At 49.7% G+C, this 19,827-nt stretch overlaps 2 protein-coding genes across 2 annotated transcripts; both read left to right on the forward strand.

Annotated features, from left to right (window-relative positions):
- The first annotated feature begins 1,741 nt into the window (after nt 1-1,741).
- On the forward strand, nt 1,742-2,896 carry CCL21 (chemokine (C-C motif) ligand 21). The gene is made up of 4 exons (XM_012656188.1): nt 1,742-1,909; nt 2,011-2,131; nt 2,227-2,400; nt 2,482-2,896. Exons 1-4 carry the CDS (start codon nt 1,843-1,845, stop codon nt 2,513-2,515), a joined length of 396 nt encoding a protein of 131 aa, XP_012511642.1. The 5' UTR covers nt 1,742-1,842; the 3' UTR covers nt 2,516-2,896.
- A 14,109-nt stretch (nt 2,897-17,005) lies between these two features.
- Nucleotides 17,006-18,793, forward strand: CCL19 (chemokine (C-C motif) ligand 19). Its single transcript, XM_012656176.1, has 4 exons — nt 17,006-17,360; nt 18,033-18,165; nt 18,359-18,452; nt 18,539-18,793. Exons 1-4 carry the CDS (start codon nt 17,300-17,302, stop codon nt 18,557-18,559), a joined length of 309 nt encoding a protein of 102 aa, XP_012511630.1. The 5' UTR covers nt 17,006-17,299; the 3' UTR covers nt 18,560-18,793.
- The last annotated feature ends 1,034 nt before the right edge of the window (nt 18,794-19,827 follow it).

Consider the following 19,827-nt stretch of genomic DNA (forward strand, 5'->3'; position numbering starts at 1 on the left):
CGGCACTCTAGCAGGGGCAACACAGTGAGACTCTGTCTCAAAAAAAAAAAAAAAAAAAAAAAACCACTCAATAAGCTACGAGTAGAAGGGAACTTCCTCAACATGATAAAGGCCATATATAAAAAACCCTCAACTATCATACTCAATGGGGAAAGGCTGAACGCTTCTCCCCTGCGATTGGAAACAGGACAAGGATGCCCACTTTTGCCACTTCTATTCAACATAGGACTGGAAGTTCTAGCCAGAGCAATTAGGCAGAAAAAAGAAATAAAAGGCATCAAAATTGGAAAGAAGTTATATTTGTCTCTGTACACAGATAACATAAACCTATATCTAAAAAACCATAAATAAACCACACACAAAAATACCCTGTTAGAACTAGTAAATGAATTCAGCAAAGTTTCAGGACACAAATCAACACCAAAAAATCAGTTTGATACCTATACGCTAGCAATGAACAAATTTTGATTTACAATATTCACCAAAAAGAATAGATAGGCTTAAATTTAACTGAGGAGGTATAAGATTTGTACATTGAAAACTACAAAACATTGCTGAAATAAACTAAAGAAGACCTAAATAAATGAAAAGACATCCCATGTTCATGGATTGGAAGACTTTATATTATTAAGATGACAACACTATCCAAGGTGATTTACAGATTCAATGCAATCCCTATCAAAATCTCAATGGCATTTTTTGCATTAATAGAAAAACCCATTCAAAAATTCATATGGAATTTAAAGGGACCTCAAATAGCTAAAACAATCTTGAAAAAGAACAAATCACATTTCCTGGTTCCAAAACTAACCACAAAGCTACAGCAATTAAAACAGTGTGGCACTGGCAAAGAGACAGACATATAGACCAATAGAATAGAATAGAGAACCCAGAAATAAACCCTTACATATATGATCAGTTGAGTTTTGACAAGGGTGCCAAGACCATTTAATGGGGAAAGGACAATCTTTTCAACAAATGTTACTGGGAAAACTGAATATCCGCATGCAAAAGAATGATATTGGACCCTTACCTTACACTATGTACAAAAATTAACTTAAAATGGATCAAAGACCTAAATGTAAGATCTAAAACTATAAAATTCTTAGAAGAAAACATAGGGAAATCTTCCTGGTGTTGGATTTGGCAATGGTTTTTTAAATATGACTCCAAAAGGGTAGGCAACAAAAGAAAAAAAGGGTAAATTGGACTTCATCAAAATTTTAAAATTTCATGCATCAAAGGACACTATCAGGAGAGTGAAAAGACAACACATAGAATGAGAGGAAATATTTGTAAATCATATATCTGATAAGGGTCTATTATCTAGGATGTATAAAGAACTCTTACAAATCAATAATCCGATTTATTACAGCTTTTTTGGAATTTGTCTAGCAGGTTTTCCGGTCCTCACCAGAAGACTACCCCCTACGCTAAAGAAAAATATTAAAAATAATACTAATAATCAGATTTGCTGGAAGGAGGGGATGAGTGTGGAGCCTGCAGCGTAGGGAGGAGGCAATCACAGTGTTCCAGGGAGAAGCAGGGAGGCCTGCACCGAAGCAGTGGCTGGGAACAGAAGGAAGGGCCTGGGTGGTTCAGCTGATATTGAGGAGGCAGAGAGAGGCAGCTGGAGCTGTTTGAGTCCTGTGCTGGCACCCAGCCTTCAGGAAGGAAAATAAGGGGGGATAAGGGAAGTGAAAGTGGCTGGGGAACTTCCTCAACATGATAAACAGGGCTGCATAAATAGGCAGCAGGCCAGTCCCAGCCCACACACAGACCCCCAACTTGCGGTTGTTCACCTCGCCACAGCTCTGCCTTCATATCACCTGAACCACAGCCATGGCTCAGTCACTGGCTCTGAGCCTCGTTATCCTGGTTCTGGCCTTCAGCATCCCTCGGACCCAAGGTACAAAGTGGGGAGGAGCCTTGGGTGGGGGCAAGGGGCTGGAGAGGCCTGGGTGGGAGCTTGCAAGCAGCTCCCGGCTCCCTGTGAATCCCATCCTGCAGGCAGTGATGGAGGGGCTCAGGACTGTTGCCTCAAGTACAGTGTAAGGAAGATTCCAGCCCAGGTTGTCCGCAGCTACCGGAAGCAGGAGCCAAGCTTAGGCTGCCCCATCCCAGCTATCCTGTGAGTGGGCACGAGGGGGTGGGTACAGTTTGGCAGCTGGGTAGGGAGGACGTGGTGGGCAAGACTAAGAAGGCTTTCTAACCCCCAACCCCCAGGTTCTCGCCCCGGAAGCGCTCTCAGCCAGAGCTTTGTGCAGATCCTAAGGATGCCTGGGTGCAGCAACTGATGCAGCATCTGGACAAGCCACGGAAAGAAGTCCAGGGCTGTAGGAAAGACAGAGGGGCCTCCAAGGCTGGCAAGAAGAGAAAAGGCTCCAAAGGCTGCAAGGGGTGAGGAATCTGAAGGGCTTGGGGGAGGGAAGCGAAGGGGGGCCTCAGTCAGCCCCTCACATTCCTCTTCTGCCTTCCTAGGACTGAGCAGGCACAGACCCCAAAAAGGCCATAGCCCAGTGACCAGCCTGGAGCCCTGCAGGCCCCCACCAGCCTCATCAGGGATCAGATCCCTAACCCAAGGGCAAGAAGGGGGCTAGGACAGAGGAAGGACTCCAGGGCCCCAGAGCAGCCACCCTATGCTGGCCTTGCCACACTCCTCCTGCTTCAACCATCCCATCTGCATTACCAGCCCTACCCTGCAAGGCTGAGCTGCCCACGCCAGGCCTGGCCCAGAGAGGCAGAGGAGGGAGAGTCTCCCAGGGAGTATGAGAGGTGGCAGCAGGACTGTCCCCTCTGAGGAGAAGCCACTCAGGACTCTGGACCTGATCTTGCTCCCCATTGCACCCGCCTCTTTCTTGTAAATATGATTTGCATCTAATTGAATAAAATGCTGTGCCAGCTTCCCACTCGAATACCTGTTCCTGTGTATTGTGTCCACAGGGATGCCAGTGTCACAACAGGGTGGGGTAACACACTCTGGGATCCCAGCCAAGAACTCAGGTGGGCTAATTCTATGTTCCCACCCACCCCAAGAGTTTCCTTGCTTCCGAGGTACCCAGACCTCTGGGCAGTAAAAGAGAAGCCGACGGACAGGGTGGGAAGTGGTCCTCTGAGGAATCCCTCCCAGTGGAGAGACAGTGAAGTCTTTCAAGAGTGACCTCCAGATGTTACCTCAGATCTCCCAGGGACTTCCTCCCCTCTCCTTGGGACTTACTGATTGAGAACCTCCAAGTACCTCTTTGGAAGGGTCCCCAGTGGTGAGGCCGTGGCCTGGACCCGTCTGCAACACAGGTAAACACAAGTTCTATTGAAACCTACCCTAGGCACAGTTCCAGCCCTGAGAGTGCCCCTGAGGGGCAAAGACCCAAGAGGACCCCTTTAGCCCTGTTCAGTAATGCTGGGTCCCCTGGCCTCCTCTTTGTTTAATGAGACTGCTGTGCTCTCTTTCTACTCCCCTCCGGGCCCCTCAGCTCCCCCAGCTTCCTTCCAGTTGGGAAAACCTCCTCCCTTTTTCTTTTTTTCCCCTTTCTTGTCTGGCTGGGACCCAGGATACTTGAGCCCCTTAAAACTCTTGAAGCCAAGGAATAAGCCCACCAGGCAGGCCTTTGGAACCCCAGGACTTAGATGTAAATCAGTCTCCAAGACCCCAACCTGGCTCTCCTCTACATCCTCCTCCCTGGGCAGGGAGAGAGAAGACTGTTGGATGAGCCCAGGCAACATAGGGAGGAAAGGAACAGATCCTACGGGACGGTGGGGAAGGCAGGGACCGAAGAAGCTAGAAGGGGCTACTCCTCCACGTCTTCCTTCCGTGGCAGACTGAGGGAGCCACAGCACTTACCACTTATCATAAGATCATTAAAGTATTTGCTTATCTGCTCCTCTTGAGGCTGGAGAAGACAGGGACTCCTCCCTTCCTAGCCTTGTAAAATTAATCTAAAAACTCAGATATGCAAAAAATACAGCATTTTAAAATGTTCTTTAAATGAACTTAATTTCTACTCCAAGCCCCTGTTCTAGGATGCTGGTAGAAAGTCAACATCAGGCAGTCTTGGGGAACCCCATCTGCTAAGAGCTATGCAAAGGTCATAGGGCAGGCCTCCTACCTGCCCCTCGCACCACCCCATCACTGGACATCAGCCTCACCAGTGAGTGGTCTGCAGTGCTCCCCGCGGGTATGTCTCTTCAGGTCCTGGACTCCCGAGCCCCCGGCTTTGTGCCGCATTTGAGACATGGATATTCAGATACGAGAGCCTTTGGCCTTGGACTTGGCCTCCCCTAGACACCCCCAAAACCTTCTACTTAGAGTCCTGTCACTTGCTCCATCACAGCCAGAAATGAGAGCTCAGTTTGCCCGCTGGCTGGACCTACGCACCAATACCCTCCATGGTCTTAAAGAATTCTCTCCTTCTCCCCAGCCCTCCCTCTCCCCAGCCCCTCCAGGGCATAACTTCTTCCCAGATTTACTTTAGACTTTTTTTTTTTTTTTGAGACAGAATCTCACTGTGTTGCCCGGGCTAGAGTGCCGTAGCGTCATCCTAGCTCACAGCAACCTCAAACTCCTGGGCTCAAGCGATCCTCCTGCCTCAGCCTCCCGAGTAGCTGGGACTACAGGCATGCACCACCATGCCCGGCTAATTTTTTCTATGTATTTTTAGTTGTCCGATTAATTTCTTTCAATTTTTAGTAGAGACAGGGTCTCGCTCTTGCTCAGGCTGGTTTCGAACTCCTGAGCTCAAACAATCCGCCCACCTCGGCCTCCCAGAGTGCTAGGATTACAGGCGTGAGCCACCGCGCCCGGCCTACTTTAGACATTTTTGAAAGGCAGAAGGGCCTTTGACATCAGGATGCCCCTGCTCTTGGCCCTGCCAAAACCCTTCCCTGCTCTAAAGTGAAATGAAATAGGCAGAACAAACAAAGCTTCATATTTCGCTAAAATCTCCCATCACACTCGCATCCTGTTACTGGCCTCAGCCCTGCTCTTAGCAGCATGCACTACAGTATTTACTCCATCCCGGAATTAGTGGCCACTCTCCTTGCCTGCCTTCCTCTTTGACAACGGTTGTCCTGTTCTTTTGTCTTTCTGCAATCCTTTGCAGTCCCAGTCTTAGCCAGTGATTTATCATTTTTATGGATGCTGAAATTGCCAATCCTCTTTTTCTAACACCTAGATTTGTACTTATTCTAGTGGTGTCTACTCCACAATTCCCTTACAGAGACTGTTAGCTATGTCAAGGCTCAGAAAGCTTCATTCTCTTCAAGACATCTGTTTCTCAGTGGGTGGCAAACTAAAACACCTCAGAGAAACTCTGTTGCCATGTTCTTTAAGATTTTCGCTTTGGCTGGGTGCAGTGACTCACTCCTGTAATCCTAGCACTCTGGGAGACCCAGGAGGGTGGGGATCCCTTGAGGTCTGGAGTTAGAGACCAGCCTGAGCAAGAGTGAGACGCCCCATCTCTACTAAAAATAGAAAAATTAGCCAGGCGTGGTGGCATGCTGTAGTCCCAGCTACTTGGGAGGCTGAGGCAGGAGGATCGCTTGAGCCCAGGAGTTTGAGGTTGCTGTGAGCTAGGCTGACGCCTTGGCACTCTAAAGCCATAGATTTGGATAATAATAAATTTCAGTCTAATATTAGGAGAAAAACCGGACACCGCTTGTGACCACCTGAGCAGCCGGCGCCTATTCAGAACGCGCCTGCACCAAGGGAAACCCCTTCGGCTGGAAGCCCCGCGTCGCCCAGCTCCGCCACCAGGAGGCGGCAGCATCGCCGCGGTCCTCTGTCCGCTAAAAGCAATCAGCAAGCTCGAGGGTTGGATTTTCTGTTTGCATTTCCTTCATCTTTCTGGGACCCATTTTTTAAAACTATTTTTATTATTTGTCCTCGAATGTGTCTTATGCTAGGCCAGAGGTGTAGCGTTTTCCTGTGTTCATTTATGAGCAAGACAAACTCCTTTCTGCCTGTGTCAGGCTCATCGTCCGCACCGAGATCGCGCCCAGCGCACAGGCTGTCAATAAACCTCCGTGGAATAAAGAAACCTTCTCTTAGAACTGGCGCCGTAACTCGTGGTTTATAATATCAATCGGTGCGGGTTATTTACGAAGCGAAGGAAGTGCCCGAGGTGATCCTTCCTTCAACCTTTAAGCCAAACATTATTTCATGTCTTCAACATTTGGCTCCTTGGAGTCCGGGTAAATTGGCGATATTTGGGGTGAGGATGGGGAGATAAATGCCTCTTATTCGGGGACAAACACGGGCCTTCGTCCGCCCATCCCTGCCCCCAACTCCCTGCCCGGGTGAGTACACACGGGTCCCAGGGGCATGCAGGGTAGGGATGTGGCGGGAGCGCGGTTGTCCTACTCCCGAGGTGACCACTGCCCCGGGACGTCAGGAGCCTGCGCCAGCCCAGGTGCCCGGAGGTGTGGGCACCACCAACAGCGCGCGGGAACCCGGGGGCTGGCGGGGTCAGAGAGCTAGGAGGGCACCAGAAGCTGTCCCCGGTCCAGGGACTTTGGACGCCAACGCCCCTGCCAGCCTCTCGGAGGAGCTGGCGGGGTCGGAACCGCATCCGCCCACCCCAGCGGGGGAGCCTCGCGGCGCTCCAGAGCCTCCCTTCCCAGGCTCGGGGCGCCCCCTGCAGGCCTAGCGGGGAGACACATCAGGCACACAGGCTGACACACCAACACACATCCCCCACACACCCTCGCACACCCCAGTCGCGTACAGCCCCACGGACGCAGCTCAGGAAACGCACGTTCATGCATTCAACAAACCCTTACCAAGCATCTAGTCTGGGTCCTCTCCCCACAATCATTCACGCCCCTTCACCCCCACCCACCATGGACTTGGTTGACTTCTCAGGCCCAGCTGTCCCCTCCCCGGCCGCAATGGCTAGGGCGCCCTCCATTCGAGATCTCCTACCACGGGGGCAGGGATGTGGCCCGACTAGGGAGCACGAAAGCCTCCTTGGAGGTGGATTGGGGCTAGGCTGGGCAGAGCTGGGCTAAGCTTAGCTGAGCTAGGACAAGATGTCCCAGGGTTTACGCTGAACCAGGAGCCCCACGGAGGCGACATGGCGGGCAAGAGGGTGAAGGAGGTGAAGCATGTAGCACTGGGGGCTCCGTGCATGTGGTCAGAAACTGCTTCAAACCTATTATATTCCTATTTCCCTGACCTCCAGGCCCCCGCACCAGCCTCCACCCCCACTGGATTGTCTAAACCAGTGGCTAGGGGTTGGTGTCTTAAATCCTGCACCAAAGGGGCCTGTGTCCTTTCCCGTTTTGCCGTGATAGTGAGTAACTTCATAACACTCTGAAGGCCGCCTCCTTCCCTAATTCCTCCTCGCCTTCTTGACAATGTTGGGGAGCCCCAGGACTTAGAACTTGGACCTCTTCGATCTACACTCGCTCACTGAGTGATCTCATTGTCTTATGGCTTTAAATACCATCCATATGCTTCCAAATTTGTATCTTCAGCTAGACCCTCTCCCCTGAACTCCAGACTCATACCAACTACCTACTTAACACGTCCACGTATATGTCCAACATGTAGCTTCGACTTAAGTCAATACCAGGGTCCTGATCTCCCCACAAACCCACTCTTCTGCAGTCATCCACATCTTAGTAAATAAAATTCTGTCCATCGAGTTGTTCAAGCCAAAAACCTTGCAATATTCTTGCCTCCTCTTCTCTCATATGAACCCCTCAGCAAAGCCCACTGGCTCTACCGTGTTTCCAGAATCAGGCTTCTCACCGACTCCAAGCACAATCATCTCCTCCCTGGATTATTGCAACAGTCTCCGCCCTGGTCTCCCCACTTCCATTCGGGCACCACGTGGGTCTATTCTCCACTCGGTAGCTAGACAGAGCCTTTGAAAATGTAAGTCAGATCATGTCACGCCTCTGTTCAAAACTCTCCAATGGCACCCATCTCACTCGGTAAAATACGATGTCTGCCCGGACGGCATCCAGCCATTGTTAATGTATAGTAGTACATGGCTGGATGCTTTCCAGACAGACCTCGTATAAACTCTGCAATGGCCTACAAAGCCCTGCACGATCTGGTCTCTGTTATTATCCAACCATATCTCCTACCACTCTCCCCTTTTGGCCTCCTTGCTATTCCTCAAACACACCCTTGCCTCAAGACCTTCACCCTTGCTGTTTCCTCTACCTAGAGCTTCTTCCCCAGACCTCTGCATGGCTTTCCCCCCCACCTTCAGATCAGCTCTCTGCTCAGATGTTATTAGTAAAGGTTTCCCTCACTGCCTTATTTAAAATTCCTCCCCAAACACTCCCTATCCCTTTTGCCTTCTTTATTTTTCTTCAGAGCACCTATTGCCCTCTGACATAGCACAGATTTTTCCTGTTCACTCATTGTCTCCTGCCCTAGAAGAAAAACTCTGCAAGAGCAGAAACATGAATTTGTTTTGTTTACTGCTGTATCCCAGTGCCAAGAACAGTGCCTGGCACACCCGAGGCCCTTAAATATTTATTCGGTGAATGTGGTACAGATGCCTTGTTTATTATTGTTTCACTATCTCACTCTTGCTGATTCTCAGCATCTTTCCCAACAGGCATTCCAGGCAGATGGTATTGAAATTGAATTGAAACCTCTATGCCAGCTTCGTACTATATTATTATGTCATTTAGAATCTTGGCAGGAAACACGTGCATGCTCAAAAAGTTCTCTGGAAAAGAAGTTCCAGAAGTGAGGGCAGGGTTGTTACAGGCAGCCACTGCACAGGGATTGGTACAGCTCCAAACCTCAGGCCATCTCTTCTTCCAGATGAAGTAAATACTGTGTGTACTGCCCCAAATTCTGCCCACTGAGAGGACTTCTCACCACCACTCTCTTTCAGGGCCAGCCCCCAACCTTAGGGTCTGTAAGCAGCTGTCTACTTCCAGCTAATTCCAGCATACCTTTGAGACCCATCTGAAAATCAAGATCATGCATTTTTCTCCCTGTTAACTATAGAGAACGTCTCCACCAAACCGTAAGTGTGATCAGAGGAAGAAGCAGAAAACAACACAAGTAAGAGTCTGGCAGCCTGGCCATGCTTTTGCTCACAACTTCTGCAACTTCTGAGGTCTGGTCTCCTGTGTACGATGCCCATTTAATAACGGACGCTGCTGTGCACATCCAACAATGAGATTTGCTAGATAACACCCTTAGGTCACAATGTCACTAGGTGAATTATAGTCTGAATTTTAGACCAGTGGTCTGTGGCAAGTGAGGAGCTGCTTTTCAAATAGAAATAATTGTTAGCAGAAGAGGTGTGGCCTTACTCCAATACCCTGAGGGCCCTTGCTGTAATTCTCTTACTGGGCTCCTACAGCACCCTTTTCTGCCACAGACAACCTGAAATTCATTGGATTCATGGGTCATTAGGCCCAAGCAGCCCAGCAACATTCTCTGGACCCTAGACCTGCTGCAGAGCCCTTCCATGCTTTGACCTCATTCAAAACTGTCAGCGTCATGCAAATAGCCAGTAAATATTTTTCAGTAGTATATCTAAATATGGTATACATCGCCTCTAAATTCCAAACTGTTCTTTAACATGGTGAAGGTACAACATGTCCCAGATGACTTTTTTCAGCTCACCCCCACCTCTAGAGCCTAGAAATTTCACTGCACTTTGAGAAACACTGACTAGGAGGAAGAGCTATAGAATCCACCCGTGAAAGAGCCCGAGGACTTCCCATGCCTCCATCCAATAAAGGGGCTTCAGGTCTGGGAAACTGGCTTAAGTTGAGGCACTGAGTAAAAAGACTATGAATCCCTGACCAGGCAGGGTGGCTTATGCCTGTAATCCCAACACTTTGGGAAGCTGAGGCCTGAGGATCGTTTGAGGCCAGGAGTTTGAGACCAGCCTGGGTAACATAGCAAGACCCCGTTTCTATGAAAAATTAGCCAGGTGTGGTGGCACATACCTGATTGCGCTCCAGCCTGGGCAATGGAGTGAGACCTGGCTTAAAAAAAAAAAAAGACTGTAAATCCAATGTAACTTGAATTAAGTTTCTTCCCACCAGGTCTAGAATTTTTCCACTTATATCAATTAAGTAGCTACTATCATATCCCCGTGGGCAAAGCACAGTGATTGCCACTCATCTCTGTAGCTTATGTAGTAATTTCATTTTTTGTTTGTTTCTTTGTTTTTCTTTAAAGACAGGGTCTCCCTGTCACCCAAGCTGGAGTGCAGTGTCATGATCATAGCTCATTGCAGCTTCGAACTCCTGGGTTCAAGCGATCCTCCTGCCTCAGCCGCCTGAGTAGCTGGGACTACAGGTACACGCCACCATGCCCGGCTAATTTTTATATAGTAATTTAATTAACCTGATCACTCATGATTACGTGCCAACACCTGTCCTCGACCACTCAAAGATTCCACGAGTCCCCTTGAAATAAGGCTGCCCAGTCCCAAAAGAGCATCTCTCAACCCTAGCTCTAGCCTACAAAAGAAGCCAGTATTCCAAAGAAGCTAGTGTTCCCCTCACCTATTGTTCTTATTGCCTTGGAGAAGAAAGTGTCTTTCTGGGCCTGTCAGAGATGTACATAATAGGTGCACTCCAACACTTCCATCTCTCTAAGATTTGCACGCCTTCCTCTCCTTTTCTACTCAGAGTACAGTCCAACGACCAGCAGCATCAGCATCACTTAAAAGTTTGTGAAATGTGAGGCCAGGCACGGTGGCTCACACCTGTAATCCTAGCACTCTGGGAGGCCAAGGCTGGTGGATCACTTGAGGTCAGGAGTTCGAGACCAGCCTGGGCAAGAGCGAGACCCCGTCTCTACTAAAAAATAGAAAGAAATGATCTGGACAACTAAAAATATATATATAAAAAATTAGCCAGGTATGGTGGCACATGCCTGTAGTCCCAGCTACTCGGGAGGCTGAGGCAGAGGATCGCTTGAACCCAGGAGTTTGAGGTTGCTGTGAGCTAAGACGCCATGGCACTCTAGCCCGGGCAACAGAGCGAGACTCTGTCTCAAAAAAAAAAAAAAAAAAAAGTTTGTGAAATGTGAAACGTGTTGGGTTTCACCCCAGACCTACTGAATAGAATCTCCAGTTTAATAAGCCTCCCCCAGGTGAATCATACACACAGTGACGTTTGGGGAGTAGTGTTCTATAACATGCCAGTGACATCCTAGCATATCAACCTCATTGATCTCTGGCCACTGTCGAATCCAGGCTTCCAGCAACCAAACATATTAACACCACTCCCAAGTGCTCAGTTCATAAAATGATATGCAGATCTTACATGAGTGTATGCATATCAATAAACTTGTCCTCACTGGTCCCTGGTTTTCCCAGTACAAATTGACAAGCTCCTGCAACTCCTGCAGCATATATACTCTTGTTCTTGGAGTCCATCTTCTACTTTCCTGTCTAGGCAATGTTAGAATCAAACTCTCACTATGGGTCTGGAGGCTAAGAGGGGTAGTCAGGGTGGATCCTGAGGAGAAAAGGCATGCTCTTTGCCAGGAAGTTGTTAAAAATATAGATTTTTTGAGACAGAGTCTTGCTCTGTTGTCCAGGCTAGAGTGTAGTGGCATCATCATAGCTCACTGCAACCTCAAACACCTGACCTCAAGTGGTCCTCCCTCTTCTGCCTCCCACAGTGCTAGGATTACAGGCATGAGCACTTGGCCAAAAATAATTTTCAATGGAAGGGAAGGCTGGGTCCTTCACGGTTTAGAGGGGAAGAGGGAATGTTCTGCCAGGAGGGAAGGTGCAGGAGGATTTGGAGGTCCACAATTTTCAGCTTTGCTCATCTCTGACCAAATGTTCCCATCCCAAGTCTCACAGTCCTACTCCTTCCCAACACTGTCTTCATTCTAGCATAAGGGACATGGCAGAATCGTGCACTTACTTGATGTTGCAATGCTACAATCCACACAATCAGGTCTTGAGTTTGATCCCCTGCCATGTCTGCCATGTGGCCACACAAAAGAAAGATTCCTTGGCTGGACACAATGGCTCACGCCTGTAATCCTAGCACTCTGGGAGGCCGAGGCAGGAGGGAGGCTTGCTTGGGCTCAGGAGTTCGAGACCAGCTTGAGTAAGAGTGAGACTCTGTTCTCTGCTAAAAATAGAAAGATTAGACTCTACTAAAAATTGAAAAATGAAGGCCGGGCGCGGTGGCTCACGCCTGTAATCCTAGCTCTCGGGGAGGCCGAGGCGGGTGGATTGTTTGAGCTCAGGAGTTGGAAACCAGCCTGAGCAAGAGCGAGACCCTGTCTCTACCAAAAATAGAAAATAAATTAATCGGCCAATGAAAAATATATAGAAAAAATTAGCCGGGCATGGTGGCGCATGCCTGTAGTCCCAGCTGCTCGGGAGGCTGAGGCAGAAGGATTGCTTCAGCCCAGGAGTGTGAGGTTGCTGTGAGCTAGGCTGACGCCATGGCACTCACTCTAGCCCGGGCAAAAGAGTGAGACTCTGTCTCAAAAAAAAAAAAAAAATTGAAAAATCAGCTGGGCATCGTGGCATGCACCTGTAGTCCCAGCTCCTCGGGAGGCTGAGGCAGGAGGATCCCTTGAGCCCAGGAGTTTGAAGTTGCTGTGAGCTATGATGAGGCCACTGCACTCTACCCAGAGCAAAAGAGAGAGACTTTGTCTCTAAATAAATAAATGAATGAATGAACTCCTTACACTTCCATAGACGTTTTTTGTTTGTTTGTTTGTTTGAGAAAAGGTCTTGTTTTGTCTCCCTGGCTAGAGTGCAGTGGTGTCATCATAACTCACTGCAACCTCAAACTCCTGGGCACAAGCAATCCTTCTGCCTCAGCCTCCCGAGTAGCTGGAACTACAGCACGCCACCACACCTGGCTAATTTTTCTATTTTTTGTAGAGACAGGTCTTCCTCTTGCTCAGGCTGCCCTCAAGTGATCCTCCCGCTGGCCTCAGCCTCCCAAAGTGCTAGGATTGCAGGTGTGAGCTGCCTCGCCCAGCCAAGATTTCCATAGAGGTTATCTGGATCTCCACCCATGCCTTGAGTTAGTTCATGATCCTAATCTTTTCTTAATGTAATTTTGCTAGCATAATCAAAGACAGGCAGCCCACGCAACAATCACCATTTGCAATCATCATTTGTGGCCATAGCAATTAAGTGCCTCAGGTACTTTATCTCCTAATGTCTTATCTTCCAATATTGCATCTGATGCCTCACTGATGATAGTCTAAGTGATTGTGATGCTTCTGCATGCTCCAGATTGCATGTCCTCCTTCCGCATGCACAGGAATTATCCACGCACTCATCAAATATATGAGCAACCCAATCCTAGCATCTCATTTTGGAAATCTGTTTCCTGGGATCTCTCCACGTATTGAATCAGTGAGGACCCTGAAGGAAACAGATGGCACACTGCAAGGATATAGAAAAAAACAAACACTTTGCCTACTCTCTACTCACCACTTAATACGTCTGTGACCTCTGACCACCAAAAAGTATGTGGGGATTTCTCCCTTCTAAGCAATTCACTGGCGGGTGATTTTCCAGCAGACACCAGATGGGTCTCAACTCAATTCTGACACTATCTACCCGGAGACAGCATCAGATCCCACAGGTTGAGGGCTCAGTGCTACAGGACTGCCCCTCAACTTCAAATGCCAGTCATGAGCACAGATTGTGGCCTGTGCTTCTGACCAACAGGCTATAAATAGGGGTTCCCATGACCCCCTCCTCAAGTTCAATTAATTTGCCAGAGTGGCTCACTGATCTCAGAGAAACACTTTACTTACACTTGCCCATTTATTATAAAGCATATTCCAAAGGATACAGATGAATGGCCAGATGGAAGAGATACACAGGGTGAGGCACGGGAGAAGGAGTGGGGAGCTTCCATGCCCTCTCCGGGCATCCTCCAGGGACCTCCATGTGTTCAGCTATCCAGAACCCCAACCTCAACTCAATCCTTTTGGATTTTCATGGAAGCTTCATTACATAGGCATGATTGATCACATCATTGGCCACAGGTTTATTGAGTCAACCTTCAGCCCCCTTCCCCTCTCTCCAGAAGTGGGAGGTGGTAGGACTGAAAATTCTAACCTTCTAATCCCAGGATTGATTCCCCTGGCAATCAGCTCCCATCCTGAGGCTGGCTAAGGGGCCCCAGCCACCAGACATCTCCTTAGCACACAAAAGACACTCATCACTCCCAAGATTCTAAGGATTTTAGGAGTTATATGTCACGAAAAGAGAATGAAGACCAATTATATATATATATATATATATATATACATATATATATATATATCACAATATCATATACACTCAAATAATTTAACCAGAAAGATTTTAATAAAGGAGAAACTTAAGAGGTGGGTTCTGGATTAAGAAACCAATGTGAGATGATGAGTCACTTGGAGTCTAGCAATGGTGGGAAACCATTAACCATACCAAGGCCTGAAGGGGCAAGAGGAGGAACAATGTTTCAAAAGCTGTAGTTAGAGATAGTCCCATGGAGGGGAGGCAGCCCAAAGGGTCTGTAACAGTAGATTAGTGGGTCTCAAACTTTAGCATGTATCAGAATCAGCCGGAGGGTGTGTTGAAATACAGCTTGCGGGCCAGGTGCAGTGGCTCATGTCTGTAATCCCAGCACTTTGGTAGACCGAAGTGGGAGGATCACTTGAGCCTAGGATTTAAGACCAGCAAGACCCTATCTCTACAAAAAAAATGTTTTTTTAATTAGCCAGGCTTGGTGATGTATGCCTATAGTCTCTGCTATTTGGGAGGCTGAGGGCTGAGGTGGGAGGACTGCTTGAGCCCTGCAGTTTAAGACTGCAGTGAGCTAAGACAACGCCACTGCACTTCAGCCTGGGCAAAAGAGCGAGATTCTGTCTCTGGAAAAAACAAAACAAAACAAAACAAGCTATGTTGGACCCGACCCCCAGAGTTTGTATTAATAGGTCTGGAGCAGGATCTAAGAACTTGCGTTTCTAACAAGCCCCCACGGAATGCTGATGCTGTTGTCCAAAGACTATATGAGGACTGCCACAGAGAAAATTATTCACTTCTAGAACTGCAGCAAGATGAAGGACATGAGGAATTAATACCCCAACCTCTCTCTCCTTCTACCACTGATCTGCTGCTGCTGCCTCCCATAGGCCAAACCCAAAGAGAAGCCAGAGGGCCTGGGACCCTGGGAATGCAATCTGTAGAGATCAGCCTTCCAGGGAACAGAGCAGGGCAGAGAAGAGTGGAGAATGGACGGGATTGGGGCAAACAGAGGACAACCAGATCTACCATAGGCAGAAGGATGGATGGGCGGATCAATGGAATGATGGATGATAGATGAATGAATGGACAGATATCTGAATAAAAGTATAGAAGCATAATAACAGCTACTGGTGTTTATTGTGTGCTGGCCTCTAAGCTAAGGGCTTTACTCAGAGTACTCATTTAATCCTAAGAATCTTTTACCATTCCTAATTTTATAATACAAATGAGGACGTTAAGACACAAAGACTGAATACATTTCACGTGGTCACACAGCTAGTAAGCTGTGGAATCTGAATCCCAACCTAAGCACACAATCTATAGAGTCCCCTCCTCTGTGCCATGTGCCATGCGCTTTGCACTGCGTGACCAGTGAACTATTGGCAGAGTGGCAGTGTGAGGCGGAGGTAAACAGTGCAAACCTTACAGCAACACACCTGGCTCCAAATCATGCTCTGGCTCTTACTAGCTCTGTGACCTTGTTCTATGAGCCTCATTCTCCTTATGTGTAAGACAGAGATAATAATATGAAAATAATAAAAACCGCTTCATAGTATTGTTGGGAAAGTTAAGCAAGGTAATAGTGGTAATGTCCTTGGTACAGAGCCTAGCACATAGTAAACAATCAAAAATACTATTACTGGCCAGGCGCGGTGGCTCACGCCTGTAATCCTAGCACTCTGGGAGGCCAAGGTGGGTGGATCGTTTGAGCTCAGGAGTTCGAGACCAGCCTGAGCAAGAGCAAGACCCCATCTCTACTAAAAATAGGAAGAAATTGGCCAAACAACTAAAAATAGAAAAAATTAGCCAGGCACAGTGGCGAATGCCTGTAGTCCCAGCCACCTGGGAGGCTGAGGCAGGAGGATCGCTTGAGCCCAGGAGTTTGAGGTTGCTGTGAGCTAGGCTGACACCATGGCACTCTAGCCCAGGCAAGAGAGGAGACTCTGTCTTAAAAAAAAAAAAAATACTATTACTGTTATTATTAATGGATGGAAAGAAAGAGAAGTCTGAAACTTAAGAGAGAAACACTCACTCTGCCCCCATCCAAAAGAGGGTCCAGAGCTTGGGTGGGGCAGTTGCATCGGTGTCCCATATGCCAATTTCTTCTTTGAGTGTTCTCTTCTGGAAATCACTTGTCCCCTCCCCCATCCGTCAATTCCTTGAAATTTTGGATATGTCTGAATATGAGCTGGCTGGTCCCTCTTCTTAGAAATCCCCTCTCGGTTCCCAGGATTGAGGGTAGGGGAAAGATGAAGGGGCTATTGCAGGTCAGCCTCCCTCCAGCTCTTCCTCTAACCCGGGCGTTGGATGTAGGAAAATGGTGAGTTGGGGAAGGGGCAGTGCTTACTGAGCCAGGAGGTTGAGTCCCAGAGGCCTGAGATGTGGAATGGGAGTCCTGGGCCTCCTCCTAAGGAATCTTGCTGTTCGGCTCTGCTTGTGCTAAGGGAGGGAATGGTTCCCAGATGGTGGACTGGCAGGCATCGTGATGACCTAGGAGGCCACCCCAGGCTCTCATGGCTGTCTTGAGGGTACCAGGGAGCCTTCTTCTCCACCAGCCTCCACTAGAAGCACTAGTGAGGATGAAGGACTCACCCTGGCCCCAACCCCGACCATCACTTCTGAACCCTGGCCCCATGGTTGATGACGCAAATGCCACCAATGAGATGACAGGCAAACCCTCTCTCTGGAGTGACAGTGCAGATTGCAGACTACTTAGGTTCTCAGAGCTGAAGCCAAGGAAAACAGAAGAGGGGGGAAGCCGCTGAGAGAGGAAGAGGGAGGGCAGGGTCAGGTCCTGCTAGAAAGAGGCGGGCAGAGGGGATCCACGGAGTGGAACATGGAAGGGAATTTCTGGACAGAGAAAGTGAAAGCTCCTGGCCATAAATAGGAGGCAGCTGCAGGCTCACACAGGCTCACCAGCTCACACTCCTAGGCTCACACTCCTCACACCCTGCAAGGACACCCGTGCACTTCCCATTGCTCCCCTGCACGCCCAGCCAAGCCACCGCCTCACACGGACTCCTGCACTCGCCCAGAGCCACTTGCTCACACTCGCTACCGCTCTGCCTCTGCCCCCCTCCATGGCACCCCATATGGGCCCACTACTGGCTCTCAGCCTGCTGGCTCTTTGCACTTACCCAGGTAAGGCTGAGGGGAGGGTTAGGGTGGAGGGTGGGCAGGGGGTGATGTCCAGATCTCAGACTGCTCGGCACTGGACATGAGGGACGTGGCGAGTTCACGCGTGACTACTTAGGTCTGCGTGTCTTGGTGAGCCTGGGTGTTCCCTGTGTGTGCCTGTGAGTGCGGGTGTACTTGTACCTCAATCCCTATGTGGACCTGTCTCTTGGTGTATCCCAGGGCCTATTGCTACCCCTCTCTCTGCAGGCTCTGTTTCCTGCTGCTTCAGTTTCCTGCTGAGGGGAGAACAGTATATATTTGTTTAAGGTAGGGAGAAAGGCTGGTGGTCAAAATTTTTCGCAATTTCTAAGCTCCTTAACACCAGCCTCTCCCCGACCCCGCTCTCTCCCAGGGCTGAGACCAGTATGAACTCTTTATTTGCTAGATCGTGGAGAAGTTGAGAAGTCCTGGGAGAGAGGTGGGGGTGACAGGGCAGCAGGAAGGCATTTGTGGGGCTCAGGGTAGTGGTTGTTTACCAAACAGTTTAGAAGTGTTACAATATATTTAGCAACCACTAAGGCCATATTGGTCTAACTGCCACACACATGCACACACACACACACACACACACACACACACACAGAGGTTAGGAGGGCCATGGCCTCCCCTCTTCAGGGTCCCTGTGTCTTGTCACAGCCCCAGCTCTCGGTGGTGCTAACGATGCTGAAGACTGCTGCCTGTCTGTGACCCAGCGCCCCATTCCTGGGTACATTGTGAGAGCCTTTCGCTACCTCCTCATCAAGGATGGCTGCAGGGTGCCTGCTGTTGTGTGAGTTTGGGGGACAGTGTCTAGCCCCATCTCCCCCATCATCCCTGGGTGATTCTCCCACTTCCTCCTCCCGTTTCTCCTAGCCAAGCCCAACTCCTTCAAGGAAACTCCTGAAACAGGTTCCCAGACAAAGTCCCCAGCCACGCTGGTTTCCAGGGCTTCATTCTTTCTGGCCTCTGACCTCTGACTCCAGGTTCACCACAATGAGAGGCTACCAGCTCTGTGCACCCCCAGACCAGCCCTGGGTGGACCGCATCATCCGGAGACTGAAGAAGACCTTGGCCAAGGCAAGCTTGGCCCTCCCCAGCCCTGCCTCCTCCCTCTGAGCCCCTGAGAGTCCAGCCCATGACCCTGCCTCTCCTTCCTCCCCCAGAGCAAGCGCCACAGCCATTAGCCCATGACAGCGCCAAAGGGAGCCCTGAGCCTGAGTGAAGACATGTGAATCACGCTGGCCTGGGGAACCAAGGACCAGAAGGGAGGCCCAGGCCGCCAGCTCCTCTGCACCAGACCTGACCCAGCCAGGGCAGGGCCTGGAGTGTCAATGTGAGTGTGAGTGTGAGCGAGAGGGCGAGTGTGGTGAGGGCGCAGCTTCCCCACACCCAGACTGCAATGCTTCCAATAAAGCCACCTGGCACCCACAGATCTACCTGCGTCTGTTTGCTGTCTATCCAAGAGGACAGGAATAGGAAGGACGGAGATGGGATGGCAGGATCTATTTTCCACCCAGTGGCCTGAGCAATCTCCTCACCAACCGCCACCCAACACCCTGATGCTCTCAGGATCAGCCCCCATAGTTAGAGGCCCCACATGTCTCCTCACAGCCCTGTCACACTCCACACTCAGCAACACTAAACCTGCGTCACTTCCCTGAGTGAGTCAGTCTCTCACGCCTCCCAGTCTTAGCTCTCCAAGGCAGGTGTTCGAGCATCCAGGTGTCTCAGGGGTCAGGTGTCACTGGAGGGAAAGGAGTTGTCAGGAGCTAGCTGTCATGGCAGGGGGAGGGACAGAGGGCCCAGCTCTACTGCCTGGGGGAAAGTACACATCGACCCACACAATTGCCTCTGCCTGGCACACTCTTCTCTCTCCTCTACCTCCTGGCTTCCCCTCTGGGTCTGGATGCCTCTTCCTCCAAGAAGCCTTCCCTGACCCCAGCCAGGTGCAGTAGCCTCTGTCCCTCCCCTATCACACTGACTTGCTGGTCTGTCCGTCTTCCTGGACAGAGATCATGTCTATTTTGGTTTCTACTCTTTTCCTGGTGTCCAGCATGCTGCCTGGCACAAAGTAGTCACTCAACAAATATTAGTCTAGAGAATGAATAAATATGTGAAGCCAGGCTCTGCAGCCAATGGTGAGGGCCCATCTGTCCCTTCTGTCCATACAGAACCTGACCTCCAGGCCAGTCCTCCTCTCTCACTCAATCAGTCTGAGCACGGTCCAGCCCCCTCTGGGCAATCCTGGGGCCCTGCTTCTCAGGGACACAGACAGACCTGGGGGCCAGAGGTCAGGAGCAAGGCCCATGGGGTTGAAGGAGGAGCAGCCAGGGAAGCTTGGGAGACTCAGCAGGGAGGACCCACCACCACCCCTGCCATCCATGGGCTCCAGGGCTCAGAGGCAGCCATGAGACCAGGAAAGTCTCCCCAGCTATGATGGGGAAGGAGCCTC

This window comes from Propithecus coquereli, unplaced genomic scaffold (assembly GCF_000956105.1).
Source record: "Propithecus coquereli isolate 6110/MARCELLA unplaced genomic scaffold, Pcoq_1.0 Scaffold114, whole genome shotgun sequence".
NCBI lineage: Eukaryota > Metazoa > Chordata > Mammalia > Primates > Indriidae > Propithecus > Propithecus coquereli.

Bases quoted from the DNA above. Each gene is read 5' to 3' on its own strand.
- CCL21 (XM_012656188.1), top strand. From the start codon at position 1,843: ATGGCTCAGTCACTGGCTCTGAGCCTCGTTATCCTGGTTCTGGCCTTC. The intron at 1,910-2,010 runs GTACAAAGTGGG...CCCATCCTGCAG, and splicing joins CAGCATCCCTCGGACCCAAG to GCAGTGATGGAGGGGCTCAG. The intron at 2,401-2,481 runs GTGAGGAATCTG...CTGCCTTCCTAG, and splicing joins GGCTCCAAAGGCTGCAAGGG to GACTGAGCAGGCACAGACCC.
- CCL19 (XM_012656176.1), top strand. From the start codon at position 17,300: ATGGCACCCCATATGGGCCCACTACTGGCTCTCAGCCTGCTGGCTCTT. The intron at 17,361-18,032 runs GTAAGGCTGAGG...GTCTTGTCACAG, and splicing joins GGCTCTTTGCACTTACCCAG to CCCCAGCTCTCGGTGGTGCT. The intron at 18,453-18,538 runs GCAAGCTTGGCC...TTCCTCCCCCAG, and splicing joins TGAAGAAGACCTTGGCCAAG to AGCAAGCGCCACAGCCATTA.